The 13,226-nt window shown below is 47.4% G+C and overlaps 1 protein-coding gene across 1 annotated transcript in view; it reads left to right on the top strand.

The window, feature by feature from the left end:
- Positions 1-13,226, top strand: part of LOC126545379 (uncharacterized) — a 59,855-nt gene that overhangs the window by 28,967 nt on the left and 17,662 nt on the right. The window contains exons 2-3 of the mRNA XM_050193217.3: positions 9,214-9,663; positions 11,944-12,179. Coding sequence (XP_050049174.2) covers positions 9,214-9,663; positions 11,944-12,179 — 686 coding nt within the window. The remainder of the gene's footprint in view (positions 1-9,213; positions 9,664-11,943; positions 12,180-13,226) is intronic.

Raw genomic sequence — 13,226 nt, 5'->3', positions numbered from 1 at the left:
TACATTCGCACCGACGATGATTGTGTTAGACGTCACTGCGTAGACTTCTCACACAAAACAACCGTCGCGGTGCACGCTCAGCGGCCATGGTGTTGCGCTGCTATGCACGAGGTCGCGGGATCAAATCCCGAGCTCGGCGGCCGCATTTCGATGGGGGCGAAACGCAAAAACCGCCGTGGTCCCTTGCATTGGGTGCACGCTAAAGATCCCCCTGGTGGTCAAAAATAATACGGAGCATACTATGGCATACCTCATAATCAAATCGTGGTTTTGGCACGTAAAACCCCACAATTCACACTTCTGACACTGCATCCGCCTAATTTGTTACTTGTATAGCTTGTGAACTTGTGAACTTTCGAAGTTAATCGACAAGCGTAAGACAGCTGACATAAGGAAGTATAACATGGATAGAATTGAACAAGCTCTCAGAAACGGAGGAAGCCTAAAAGCAGTGAAGAAGAAACTAGGAATTGGCAAGAATCAGATGTATGCGTTAAGAGACAAAGCCGGCAATATCATTACTAATATGGATGAGATAGTTCAAGTGGCTGAGGAGTTCTATAGAGATTTATACAGTACGAGTGGCACCCACGATGATAATGGAAGAGAGAATAATCTAGAGGAATTCGATATCCCAGAAGTAACGCCGGAAGAAGTAAAGAAAGCCTTGGGAGCTATGCAAAGGGGGAAGGCAGCTGGGGAGGATCAGGTAACAGCAGATTTGCTGAAGGATGGGGGCAGATTGTTCTAGAAAAACTGGCCACCCTGTATACACAATGCCTCAAGACCTCGAGCGTACCGGAATCTTGGAAGAACGCTAACATAATCCTAATCCATAAGAAAGGCGACGCCAAAGACTTGAAAAATTACAGACCGATCAGCTTACTGTCCGTTGCCTACAAAGTATTTACTAAGGTAATTGCAAATAGAATCCGGAACACCTTAGACTTCCGTCAACCAAAGGACCAGGCAGGATTCCGTAAAGGCTACTCAACAATAGATCATATTCACACTATCAATCAGGTGATAGAGAAATGTGCGGAATATAACCAACCATTATATATAGCTTTCATTGATTACGAGAAAGCGTTTGATTCAGTCGAAACCTCAGCAGTCATGGAGGCATTGCGGAATCAGGGTGTAGACGAGCCGTATGTAAAAATACTGAAAGATATCTATAGCGGCTCCACAGCCACTGTACTCTTCCATAAAGAAAGCAACAAAATCCCAATAAAGGAAGGCGTCAGGCAGGGAGATACGATCTCTCCAATGCTATTCACAGCGTGTTTACAGGAGGTATTCAGACACCTGGATTGGGAAGAATTGGGGATAAGAGTAAATGGAGAATACCTTACTAACTTGCGATTCGCTGATGATATTGCCTTGCTTAGTAACTCAGGAGACCAATTGCAATGCATGCTCACTGACCTGGAGAGGCAAAGCCGAAGGGTGGGGTTAAAATTAACCTGCAGAAAACTAAAGTAATGTTTAATAGTCTCGGAAGAGAGCAGCAGTTTACGATAGGTAGCGAGGCACTGGAAGTGGTAAGAGAATACATCTACTTAGGACAGGTAGTGACTGTTGATCCAGATCATGAGAGTGAAATAATCAGAAGAATAAGAATGGGCTGGGGTGCGTTTGGCAGGCATTCGCAGATCATGAACAGCAGGTTGCCATTATCCCTCAAGAGAAAAGTGTATAACAGCTGTGTCTTACCAGTACTCACGTACGGGGCAGAAACCTGGAGGCTTACGAAAAGGGTTCTACTTAAATTGAGGACGACGCAACGAGCTATGGAAAGAAGAATGATAGGTGTAACGTTAAGGGATAAGAAAAGAGCAGATTGGGTGAGGGAACAAACGCGCGTTAATGACATCTTAGTTGAAATCAAGAAAAAGAAATGGGCATGGGCAGGACATGTAATGAGGAGGGAAGATAACCGATGGTCATTCAGGGTTACGGACTGGATTCCGAGGGAAGGGAAGCGTAGCAGGGGGCGACAGAAAGTTAGGTGGGCAGATGAGATTAGGAAGTTTGGAGGGTCAACATTGCCACAATTAGTACATGACCGGGGTAGTTGGAGAAGTATGGGAGAGGCCTTTGCCCTGCAGTGGGCGTAATCAGGCTGATGATGATAGCTTGTGATCGGTGTAGTGTACAAGCATAAAAATTGCGTCACATTGAAGCTGTGATCTTTCTGATGCCAGAACATGAACATTGCACGAGGTTATATTGCACAGGGTGACAGTAAACGCAATTAGACGTACCGCCGTTAGTTGTATAGCATTTAATTAACCGCTTTACTAAAGACTCGCTTCACATAGATTGCCACATATGTTTAGAAGAACTTCTTGGTGGGCTAGTTGGTGCATTGCTTTGAAGAACCAAGTTGCGCATTCAGAAAAGACAACCACAGGAAAAAGCGACGGAGACGCGTAAAGAGCGCAACCTATCAACTGGTTTTATTTGTGTGAAGGTGCCTTATATATGCAGAATCAGAGCCAATGAAAGGATGAGGAGAATGGGAGGGTGAGAGTAATAAAACCCAAGTCAACTCGTAATCAACAACAGCTGCGCAGAAAAATCTTTTGATTTTGGTACAATTTGACAGAAGTGTCGCTAACATATTTATCGCCGTTTTGCTTTATGTGGTAGGCCTCCAGGAGCTCACGCGCTGTTTTATTTTTACTTTTCCCTATAATTTTTATTTTCTTAAGCAGAGGCTCGCATCCACTGCTTGCAAGGCAATGAGCGGGCAAGTTCACTGCTTCTTTATTCCGAATTGAACGGGCATGTTCCCCTGCGCGTTCATTCACGCAGCGGCCCGTTTGACTCACGTATAGACGCCTCCACACTTGAGCGGGTTTTTGAATGCGCAACTTGGTTCTTCAAAGAATCCCACATATGTGGTTTTTTTCCTAATCCGAACATCACGTGGAGTAATTTGCTGGTATGGAAGAGTGGTAACATTTGTGCACTTCCTTGCCAAATAACTAGGTAGTTAAAGGGTTAAACTGAAATAAAGTTTTGCCAGGTGGGCTCGTTGAGGTAACTTTACTGCCACAGAAGCACAGTCACAGTAACCACGATGGAGCGCTGAACATGAGCCCTCAAATTCTAATTTCAGCCGTTTTCTTAAGATCGAGTTCCAGTACAATCTGTCTAGTGATCTTACCGTTCCGAACTTGCTACGTAATCAGGCTTCCGTCACGTTTCCGTCTATACAACTATCATGACGATCAAATTAGTGTCCCGTAGGAGGGAAGCAGTGTTTTTGTACTAAACGAAGTTGAGCTATACCTAATGCTGCCCTCTCTCTCTCTCTCACTCTCTCTCTCTCTCTCTCTATATATATATATATATATATATATATAGTCTGTTTCCCAGCCATCTGGAAGGATCAGTCTCCCACCTATCTGGCCCTCTATCGGTCAGAGCGCGTTTAGGCTAACCTGCTGTGTCGGCAGCATAGACCAACGGAGCCGTCCGAGGCGAACATCGCGATATCTGCGAGCGGCTGAAAACGGCTGCACGCGCGCGCTAACGGAAAAACCGGGCGTCGCCGTCCGAGGCTCGCTACAAGTTTCTCTTTCTCCGCGTCCGCTCGCTTCTTTTCCCCTTTGTTCGTAACGCGCGTCCTGTCCTGTCCGCGAAGAACAGAGCACTGCAGCCGATAAAAGTAGACACGTCCCCACAGCCAGCACAAGGGCCACGAGAGATAGCTAATGCGCGCCGGAGGGCGGCCGTTCCCTTAAGCAGCAGCAAAAGTAGCGGGAAGGGGGTCGCCTTCGTTGTTCGTATACATACTCTTCGCAGCCGTCTCAAACCAGTATCCATGAAAATAAAGAGAGAGAGAGAGAGAGAGAGAGAGAGAAAGAAAGAGAGAGAGATCAAGTGGACTTCGCTCACTAAAACTGATCGCAGAAACACGGACGCGCATGCGAGCGCGGACTCGTACATATATAAGCTATCCACGAATTGGGTTAGGCGCCAGTTAAGGCGGCGGCCGCTTGACGCGCTAGTGGTGCTGTCCACGCGCTGTGAGCTCGGAGAACTGGGATTCCGAAATGACCCTTTTTTTATTCGAGACCCATGGGCAACCTGCGTAGATTGCGCGACTGTGAGGCTGCGGACGCAGTCTACAGGGCGCGGGCAGAAAGCGTGTAAGTGAAATGTCGAGTGTTTCCTTTGTTCGAGGCTATCACAGACGAAGGAGAGCGCATTCCTTGAAAGCCGCGCGTCCCCCCTCCTCAATACCCACGTAGCGGCGAGCAGCGGCCACGGCGCGGAAGAGTCTGCTGGCGATGACCTGCGCGGCGAGCGCGCAGCTCCAAGACCCATTGTCCCTTTCGAGAAACGTCCGCGAAGGCCGACGTAGTGAGCACAGTGCGGCGTTTCACCCTTAGCTTATCGCGTTCTGCCGCATTTAAACTTTCGTTTTGTGTCGGGCTGGCCAGAGAGTGAACTTGAAAGCGGCAGAAATGAGGGCTGGTCGTGCCATATATGGCCCCGACGCTGCCGCGCAGTTCTTGTTGCTGACTCTCGACGGCAGTGCGTTGAACTCGGGCCTGTCTATCGACGATCCTTGTTTTAGTTCTTTTCTATTTTTCTTCTCTTTTGGGGGGTGGGGAGGGGGAAGGGGAGAGGGGGAGGGGATGCTGGCGCCAGTTAAATCGCCAGCAATCTCATTACAACCTAAACTATTCAGAACGAGAAGGCATTGACTATGGTTAACTGAGGTCCAACTGGATAGGTTGGAAGCAGCGTGCTACTCAGTTTGACTTATCAGGAAGAAAAACAATCAGTTATTAAATAAAAAAAAAGCAATCTTCCTACATGTGTATTTTCTTCGTCTCTAAGAAACCTCCTGTAAATGAAATACGATTGCTTGTGCTTGTTTGCTCACGCAAAACCAATCTTCTGTCCTCTTTCGAGCATGACGCCAGCATGAGGGACTCGTCCTTGCTTGTGGCAAAGGCGCCAGCTACGGGCGTGTGTTCTTAGTTCAGTGCATCCCCCGACGATCTCGTAGAGGCAACGATGCATGCTTCTTGGTATGATCTGACTGCCTCTAGGTGGCCACAGCGTGCGTGACAATGCATATACAGCGCGCTCTCACTATGCATAAGTGATTTCATAGCAGGCTATGCCTGAGTTAAGTGAGGCTCGATTTCTGCGTTATTTTTCTTTTCTGCCGTGTTTCCTCCTTTGCGTTTCTTTTGGTTGTTTTGTGTTTCTTTTCCTACATTTCTCAGTCGCCGGAGTTTATTTTTGATTACTGAGGTGGTGGGCCCTTCGGTGAGCTCACAGTCCTGGGGTCTTATTCCCAGGGTCCCATGATGTAAACAACAACAACAACAACAACGACGACGACGACGACGACGACGACGACGACGACGACGACGACGATACTTATAAGTGGTCGAAAAAAGATTAAAATGCCCCAGTCACTATGAATTCTCTAGTATAACCCGTACGTTGCCTTACGGACGTCAAACACAATGAGTTTATCCTTGTCCGCCTTTCGCCTCATTAAACTCTCTATTCTGTCAGAGAGGCGGCCGTAATATTGCTGTAGAGTATATTTCCAAGGCCTTTAGATTGCTTCCTGTTTTGTGCCTATTAGCTACGTGCACTGTGCCGGTTAAAGTAAATTACAAGAAGTGAGCTTTCTGATCGTCTTGGGTGCCTGACGGGGAAGATGGCACACGCACGAACCCTACCGGTGCCAAAGATGCTGGTCTCAGAAATGGTAGAGCACTAATTTTTCCTGGTCCCGTTATAGAAAGCAGAAAAACAGCAACGTAAAATTCGCACGTAATCAGTCCTTATAATAGATATATTCAGGGATAGTATACGCGTATGTAAAATCCGCAAGATGTCTGGCGCGTAATTATTTTCCGGGATTCATCATTTCCCGTACGTTTTGACATGTCGGTTAGGATAACAAGAGCACGCTCTTTTCTTGTGCCTACACAGCAAACATTAGAAGTGCAATCTCCAGAAGGAGTAAAGAGGAAGTTGGGGGGGGGGGGGGGACGCTAGTGTTTACTATTGCGCATGTTTACGAAAAGCAGCATCAGAAATGAAGGTGCTTCCAAGAGCCGCGCTTAGTAGTCGTCGAGGTCGGCTGTGAGATTCTTGATAGGTGCATTTGCGCATCGTTTAGCCGATGTGCGTGCGTGCGTGCGTGCGTGCGTGCGTGTGCGTGTGTGCGTGCGTGCGTGCGTGTGTGCGTGCGTGCGTGCGTGCGTTCGTTCGTTCGTTCGTTCGTTCGTTCGTTCGTTCGTTCGTTCGTTCGTTCGTTCGTTCTTGGGGGGGGGGGGGCGGGGAGGTTCCTTGACCGAAACTTAAGTACCATGAGCGTTCCTGCATTTAACCCCAATCGGACGGGAACTAAGCCCGTGACCTAGTGCTAGACAGCCGCTGTGCCGCCGCGGCGGGTATCGTAGCAATGATATTGGTAGCATGACCCTATTATATTTATATATACACATCATCAGCCTATTGTAGGTCCACGGCAGGACGCAGGCATCTTTCGACGATCTCCAATTACCCCGTCCTCGACTGCGCTTCCCTTCTCTTGGCACCTATTCTGTAACCCTAATGGTCCACCGGTTGTCTAACCTACGCATTACATGACCTGTCCAGCTCTATTTTTCCCTCGTAATGTCAATTAGCATATCGGCTATACCAGTTTGCTCTCTGATCCAAACCGCTCGCTTTCTGTCTCTTTACGTTATGCCTAACATTTTCGCTCCGTCGCTCTTTGCGCGGTCCTTAACTTGTTCTCCAGCTTCTTTGTCAGTCTCCAAGTGTCTGCCAGATATGTTGGCACCGGTAAAATGCACTGATTGTACACCTTCCTTTTCAATGATAAAGTGTTACGGTGCATTTGAACAGGACCGTGCGCGCAAGAGGGAGACGAAGAGGAAGTGGTAGATTGTCTCCTGGAGCTGTGACCTTTGTGCCAGCCTGCGTGATTACCACAAACTTTTCCCCATGTAAATAGTTGCACATACATTTGGGCATCGAGCTTCCTCTTCGTAACATTGCATATATATATATATATATATATATATATATATATATATATATATATATATATATGACGTAGCAGTTCTGCGGATACCCGCAAGGTGTAGAGACGTAGGGAAAATGAGACATCCACCCGTTCGTAGGAATTGCTACAAAGGAAACCTATACTGGTTCCTCGAAAGAAAAAGCCTCGTAGTTGAAGAAAAATTTGTCCTGGTCCGGGACTCAAACCCGAGACCACCGCCTTTCCGGGGCAGCCGCTCTAAAATCTGAGCTAACCAGGCGGCTAGCAGATGGCAGGGCGAAGTCGAATTTGTCAACTCTTGCCTTTGCTTCGAGTTGTTCGATGGCTCAGATTTATTTCTTTTTTATTGAATGTGTGTGCAGGAGAGGTTGGTATCAAGAGTGACGCCCACAACTCCTTCTCACTTAGGCTAACAGTACTTACAAAAAAATGTTCCCGACTAATTATGTGCAGAGTGCTGGACCAGTTCGTCCACTATCAGAACTAAAAGCTTTAGGTCAGTGCTCCCAAAGAACATACACGCTGAATGCTCTACTCGTGTTACTAAGGTTCCTGAGGTTCCTAAGGTTCCTTAAATTCACGATAGAATTTAAGAACGCCGCCCCCTACCGCTCTATAGTGTACGCGGTTTGTTCATGCTCGTCTCTCTTTCTCTCTCTCTCTAGCTCTATCTCCCCTTTCCACAATCTTTCTCTTTTTATCCCTTACTCCTTCCCCCCGTGCAGGGTAGCCAACCGGAACTACCTCCGGTGAACCTCCTTGCCTTTCTGTGCGTCCTTTTCTCTTTCTTGCTCGACTAAAACAAACAACGAGAAAGAGGGGACAGAGACAGCACGTAATAATGATAGGCCGCTAAAACAGTCTAAAAATATATACAATATCAACATAAAAGGTAAATGTAGATCCAAAAACGCTACCGCAGAGTTCAAATAAAGTTGAAAGTTGCGCATGGTACGTCACAATACTAAATTTGCGCAGCAAGTACTGTGATTTAAGAACATAGAACAGTCACTAGTAATTCACTTCTCTTGTATAGCCGACCCTTAAGAGGACTACCTTCCCATCTTTCTGCAGGGAAATTAAAGAAAAAGAAAAGAAGCATGACTGCTTGAAACCAGCTTTTATAAAAATAGAAGTCGCTAACGTAGTACCTTTACTGCTGATTAGAATTTTTGAGGCTTATTGTAAAAATATATGTTGATTTCTGCGTTGAAACTTGTGTTATTACCTGCAGGTATTGCAGTCGAAATCAAAATTTAATTTCATTAACAAGTAAAGGCCTATCTTAAACTCCGGCATAACTCTGAGCAGTACTTGACCTGTGAACAAGTCGCTCGCAATTGTTATAACGACGCTCGTGTCGTGTGGCCTTCCATGTTCGTAGTACCAACTAGTGTTACGAGCCAATTACTTCGAGGCGCTTCGACAATATTGCGATCTTGCGCGAACACATTTATGTCGTTACGTATCAGTTCTACGACATTTAAATAGCGGCTCTTAATACCAGCATGCGAGCGCTTTCTTCGGGTGTTCTCACCAACAGCGCTGACGTCCTTTCGCTGATATTCGCAGCGGCAGCGGTCTATAGCTATGGCGTGGCGCTTCTGATCACGAAGTCGTGGGTTCGATCCCGGCCCAACTATAGTCGACGTATAAACGATTGGTTTAGAGAGCACATTTCAATGTGAACCGTGCAATTCAAGGTCATCTTGGTGATCTTCAAGGTCATCAAACCCAACCGGTGGGCGGTCCAGGCCACAGGGTTCCCGGAATAAGGGACCCTCCCACCTCCAGGGACAAGTCACTGTTTCAAATAAAGGTTTATCCATCCACCAAACCCGCCTTCAACAAATGCAAGATTATTAGAAATTTGCGCGTAGCCCAGAAATTACTGAGGCTGCCTAAATAGCACGTGCGGGCAAGAAAAGGTATAAGCTGTCCTTCGGTGTAGCTTTATGGTAAAAAGAGCTGTCGTTTTCAGAAAACATCTCCAACTTGGCTTTTCCAGTCCTGTAGGTAGCGATCGGTACAAGAAAACCTGTCTACCGGCAAAGTAAACGTTCGCTGCACTGTGTGTGCCTGGCTCTGCCTTCGTCGTATTACCAGCGCTGTTTGCTTGTAACGCCGCAATGCCTCCCCGAACCGCGCAGGTGATTCTGCAAGCGGACCCGCGCGCGCGGCAGCAGCTCCGCGGGCGCAAGCAGTCTCTGGACCGGGCGCTCGAGGGTCTCGGTCAGCACGGCCTCGTGACCGCGGCTGGGGGTAGCGCTGACGCCGCGGGCGAGGCGCCTCTGCTCCACTTGAGCGAGGCGCTGCGCGGCCAGCTGGAGTCGCTGCTATCGCGCTGCAAGACCGGCGCCCTGCGGCTGTCGGCGGGGCACGAGGCGGCCCGCGTGTCGCTCAGCCGGGGTCCAGCGCCCAGCACGGCGTCGCACCAGCGCCAGCTCAGCCTGCGCCGGGTGCAGGTCCAGGAGCGACTCATCCGCAACAAGACGCTGCTGGACGCCCTCGAACCTGCCGAGCAGGCCGCCAGGGGACTCGAGGCGCTGCTGGCCGTGCTCCGGAGGAGAATACAGCTCGACAAGGACGCCCTCTGCCAGGTACGAAAAGGAGGGGGCTGCGCGATACACGTGCGCGCGCGCTGATCTGTGCCCGCACATTCGCAAAACAGTTCGCACGCAACATTTATCCGTGAGCACAAACGGCGGCCAGTCGTGATAGCGAGCATATTATTAACAAAGGCGGTTGGACGAAAAGCACTGGGAATTCAGCCTGTTTCGTTCTCTGTACTTTCACGACGCACGTGCGTCGTGCGTCGTCGCGCACGTGCAACGTACGTACCTGCGACGCACGTGCGTACGTTGCCCAGCTGGTTAGTTAGTTAGTTAGTTAGTTAGTTGGTTAGTTAGTCAATTAGTTAGTTAGTTAGTTAGTTAGTTAGTTAGTTAGTTAGTTAGTTAGTTAGTTAGTTAGTTAGTTAGTTAGTTAGTTAGTTAGTTAGTTAGTTAGTTAGTTAGTTAGTTAGTTAGTTAGTTAGTTAGTTAGTTAGTTAGTTAGTTAGTTAGTTATGTGGATTTTGATGGCGCAAAAGCGACTGAGTTTTGTGATGCACCCAGCGCAGTTCTAAATTAGAGAATAAGAGCTCTTATGAAGGTATGAGCTCAGAGTACGGACCATGCTACAAATTTTGCATGACGCAGGACTCAACTCGAGGGTTTAATAATGCTGCTGTATTGGCCACCGGCATTCTTGCATTATACTGTTATTGTCATCACCATCCTCCATTCGTACGAAAAGTAGCAGGGTATAGGGCACAAGCTCAGGTCGACCTCTATGCCCCTTTCTCTAAGTAAATCCTCTTGTGATCGGATTTTACGTTGCTGTGTTTCTGAGTTGATTTTCAGTTTTAGAGCAATATTATGTTATTTATTTATGTGATTTCATGTGATCTCTATGTTAAAAAGAGTAACCGGCGCCAACTAAAGGCACCAATATCTTCTAGACATCATATAATAATGATTTTTTTTTAAATCCTCTTTTTCTCATTGTTGCCTATCATCAAAAGCGTGTTTTTTCAAGGCAAAAGTGATCGGCAGTTAATGATAGATGCAGTGACCGTCGACAAGCATAGACAGCGCGGAAAAAGTCATGCTATAGCTGTGTAGATAGAGTGCAATAGAAAGGACTCCCAGCCGTCTGAGAACTGGCAGGCGAGAATTAAAGAGGACACAAGCAGCAAAACCCGGTTTAGTCCCGATAGCACATTTTATGCAGGTGGGTCCGCACTGTCGTTCTTGAAGCATTCTCACAGCTCGCTTCATCGTTCGTCCTTGGCATCTGAAGCAACGCACCTGTTTTATATGGGCAAACCTCCGCGGTTCTCATTAAACAGCGTCTGTTGGTTAGCACGGCATTATAACAGCTAAAGATGGACAAACGACTATTCATCTTGACAACGACGTCGCTCCTGCGTCACCACAGCTATATGCAGTGGTGTTCTACAAGCATGAAAAAAAATCCCTAATCAATGCAATGTCTAATTTTATAAAACAGAACTTGACAGAGCATGAAAATGTGCAATCGTAATCAACGTCGAAACTAAGGTGTAGAAGGATATGGTTGATTTTTGACTGCCGAAAGACAGTTCCATTCGCAGATATCGTGCTTTAATATTTATAATTATTGGCCGCATCGAATCACGAGAGATTCCGTTTAAAATTATGCTCAAATGACTGATTACGGGAGTATACCTTGCGCATGTACGAAACTTCATCAGTTGTTACATTCGGTGTATCGAACGACACACAGTGTCATGCATGCCCCCTAATTGTGACAACTTCTCGCAACTGTTAACATGTAGGCTTGCCTTTGACTGGACTGCTGTGCCTTCATTGTTACATGTGGCACCGCTTCATGCGGGTGTATGCAGTGCAGAATGCAAGGCGCACATTGCGTGAAAAATAAATGAAAGGAAAAAGAGGACAGAAGCGCTGTCATCAGATGATGGTGTTTTAAATCCACAATTTGGCCGTTTATGGTTCTCAACGCTACCAAGTAATCTAGTAGCGTTGGTAGGACTGGTATTATATATATTTTCGGTTACGCAAGTATTTCGATGTCTGGCGCAGATTTGGTTCCTATAGCCTCACTGCAGGAGCGCCGCACGAGTCCTAGCAGCGACTCTGGCGACGCAGCCCGGGAATTTTAGGCCGAGGCCGCTAGTTCGAAGCATAGTACTCGCGATGAGAACCACCCGGAGGTGCCGGATGCGGGAACGAACAGCCGGAGTATTTCGAGCGAAAGGCAGCCACCGCGAGCGTCTCGATGTCAGGGGGCGGGCTGGGTGCTGATCGCTCGCTGCCGCCACTTCTTTGTCGCAGTTCACGCAGCTGCGCAAGGAGATCGCCGAGGAGCTGGACGAGGCGGCCGTGCTGGCGCCCGTGCTGCTGCGCTACTCTGCCGGCTGCCAGCGGGTGCTGGAGCTGATGCGCGACGTGGCCGACGACGAAGACGACTCGGACCTCTCGGCCGGGTACCACTCGGACTCGGACCAGTCCGGCGTGCCCATGCGAGCGGCAGGGGGACAGGGCTGCAAGGCCCTCTCTTCCAACTTCAGGTCGGTTGCTGCCGCCGTGTAAGCGTGATCCTTGCGTTGCGAAACGGTGTGGGTTTCTGCGCAACTATCGATATATATATATATATATATATATATATATATATATATATATATATATATATATATATATATATATATATATATATGTGTGTGTAAAACCCTGGTGCTGGACGTATCATTAGAGGAGGCGGCGCCGGCCAATTCCATCGAGTAAAGCTTTGTGAATTCGCTCCTCTATATTTTGTGTTCACTCGTACATCTCAACTTCCTCGTTTCATCTGCTTTGAACACATTATTCAGTGCTCAACTTGGTGGGAAGGAGTCAAACCTTACGCGCAAAAAAAAAAAAAGGTCGCATCATAAAATGCAGCCAACTTTGCTAGTGGCACTGTCATGTAGCTTAGAGATCGAGGCCTGGATTTCTATGCGAACACTTTGTACAAACGTCCGCCGAAACGACTCGGCTGCTGCGCGTTCTCGTGACGCGAAGTATGTCGCGGGCTCGGTTTCTGGCCTCGACAGTCGCGTTTTGATAGAGGCGTAATTTCAATGCGCCCATTTACAGATCGTTGCACGCTAGAAACCCAGACAGTATTCAGATGTTCAAATGATCAAATGAATCAAATGAATGTACATTCATTCATTCATTCATTCAACAAATGGCTCTTAAGAACAGCCTTTGGAATTTTCTTACGAAAAGGCCGGTGCCTGTGTGGCATGTAATGAAACCGCCGGCAGATGAGAAATCTTATAAACGAAACATTTTGTGAACCCTTAAGTTTATTGCTGTTTTATTCTCGTACCATTAATAGCCATAAGTAGTAGCGAACGACGTTCCCAAAAGAAAAAGTAATATCCTTATATGTGAGGAAATGGCTCTAACTCCAACTTGAATGGACATCTCAAGTCATAGCTTGTTCGCAGAACTTCCTGTGATTTATTTGGCTAGCGCAGCTGTCCCGAACTGTACACGAGAACACGTCAGTTTAATTACATTAGAATAAAAGTACATCAATCGCCAGTCTTGTGGTGTTCGCTGTTCTTCTT

Source organism: Dermacentor andersoni, chromosome 1, assembly GCF_023375885.2.
Source record: "Dermacentor andersoni chromosome 1, qqDerAnde1_hic_scaffold, whole genome shotgun sequence".
In the NCBI taxonomy this organism is placed as follows: domain Eukaryota; kingdom Metazoa; phylum Arthropoda; class Arachnida; order Ixodida; family Ixodidae; genus Dermacentor; species Dermacentor andersoni.
Note: the sequence above shows the minus strand (reverse complement) of the source record. Positions and strands in the feature narration are given on the sequence as shown.